Source organism: Gavialis gangeticus, unplaced genomic scaffold, assembly GCF_001723915.1.
Source record: "Gavialis gangeticus isolate Ggan-Ray unplaced genomic scaffold, GavGan_comp1, whole genome shotgun sequence".
NCBI lineage: Eukaryota > Metazoa > Chordata > Crocodylia > Gavialidae > Gavialis > Gavialis gangeticus.
In genome coordinates, this window is record NW_017729033.1 from 12323865 (window position 1) to 12325865 (window position 2001).

A 2001-nucleotide genomic window follows, 5' to 3' on the forward strand; every position below is an offset into this window, starting at 1 on the left:
GAATTCTGTATATCAAAGTCTTCATGTACTACAGAAACAACACACTGCCTTTTGCACATCTTTACCACATTTGACTGCAATTAAAAAAGGAAAGGCTTGTGTAAAACCCATGATTTGGATTCAAACCTTCTGAACTGAATGAGATTTTTTTCTAATTACTTTCAGAGGGCTTGGATAATGCTATACATGAGACATTGAAGAATGGGTTGGAAAGAAAGAAACACTCCTGGCTGAACATTACCGGCAGTTTATTGCTTTATCCAGATGTTGTCATAACCATGTAAATACAAGCTCCTAAACTCCTTATTTAATATGACAGCTCCCAGGGATCTGCTTCAGGGCTTCCCATGCCTTCACCCACGCATGGCCTGGAAGCCAGTGTACACTCACACCGACAAATCAAAGGGTGGGAATATAGATAGTGCTGGGGAACCTTTCCTGTAACCAGAGGAATACATTTTTACTTAATTGAGGCAAAGGTGGACAGGGCAAAAGCTAAAGTAGCCATGTAAACCAGCCATAGTGTGAGTTAGATGTGAACCAGAACACATTTGGGGGTTGTAGGGGAATGGCAATAAAAGTTATAAATTGCATTATATGATAATCACTATGTGTCACTCTTTCCCTGAAGGCTGAAGGGAAGTCTCCTGTGGGTAGTTAAGTTTCTCCCTTTTAGTCAGAGGTGGACAACATCGAAAACCCCATAGAAATCCATCAAAAAAAAATCAATGTTCTTAACTTCAGGTAACACTGAAGTTTTTGTGCCGTCTTATTTATCAAAAGGAGCAGATTCTGTGCAACAGGTATAAAGAAAAGAACCAGCTTTGTGCTACATTTTCCCGAAGAAACTTATTTAAAAACAGTTTTCCAGCCTTTAGGAAACTCCATGTCAAGAACCTTCTTCCATTCTACGGGTTACAGAACAGATCCCAACATGAGATCCTGGATAAGAGCAGGAAGGAAGACAGAAACTTTCTCCTATAGCTCCCCTACCTCAGGGAGCTCACCACAGCAATAATATTTCAGAAGTCGACATCTGGTATACATGATATGAACTCTGAATCAGAAATCTGGATATGCCCAAAACTTCTTATCAACAGGGAGATTTCAAGCACAATAGTGAGACTAAGTACATTACCTTTAAACTAGCATCCGGCATTGGAAATGACCAGGGATCAATGCTTCCAGTCAAACCTAACACCTACCCATCTTCAACCCATTTACAGTTGGTAAATGCCATTAAAAAACAACGTGCAAAGCAAAGCCCGCATGCTTCTGTGAGCTTGGCTGGCATCTCCCACTATGGAGCCCTGATCCCAACTGGACCAGCTGGGCATGACCACAAAACAGACAGGCAGTAATAGGAGCACCACAGCTCACTCCAGTGCAAAGTGAGGAGTTAGGGAGCAGCTGGTAGCCCTAACAGGTTGCACTTCTCCTCTGATACCCCGGCCATCTGGCCCCTGCATGTTTAGATCAGAGGCGGGCTCTCATATCCAACCTCAGTTTGCATACTTCACGCTCACGTGACATCCCCTGCACTGCTTAGAGCTGGTTTAAAGGCTCCCGCATCTCTCGTTACACCCTGCTGATCAGCTTTGGGCCAGTCACATGTACCAAGATGATCTCACAGGCTCCACTCCTCTGGCTGTTACTGCTCTGGATCCGTGGTAAGGAGCACACCAAGAGGGAACTGGCTTCATTGCCAGTAAAGGTCTCTTGCAAAAAGAAGCTAAAGGTCTAGAGCCTCTGCCTGACAAATCCTTACTATTCTCCACTAACCTCAAGCTGCCTGTTCCTCCTCTAAAGAGAAAAAGACCCACTCTTTCAGGTATTTGGGCCTGATGTCAAGCCCACAGAGGTGGATGGGAGTCCACTGACTGCAGTGGATTTTCAGGAAGTCCCTGAATGAACACATGGCTGCCTTAAGCTGAAAATGTCAGCCCAGAGGGCTTTTTATAAAAGGGTACAGAACAATGCATCCGTGTAACTATATTCTGT

General features: G+C 44.1%; 1 gene segment (V, D, J or C); it reads left to right on the plus strand.

The window, feature by feature from the left end:
* Window positions 1-1551: 1551 nt before the first annotated feature.
* The window catches only part of LOC109304061, a 6924-nt gene continuing 6474 nt past the window's right edge, over window positions 1552-2001 (plus strand). Inside the window, 1 exon segment of the V gene segment in view lies at window positions 1552-1670. Coding sequence covers window positions 1622-1670 — 49 coding nt within the window.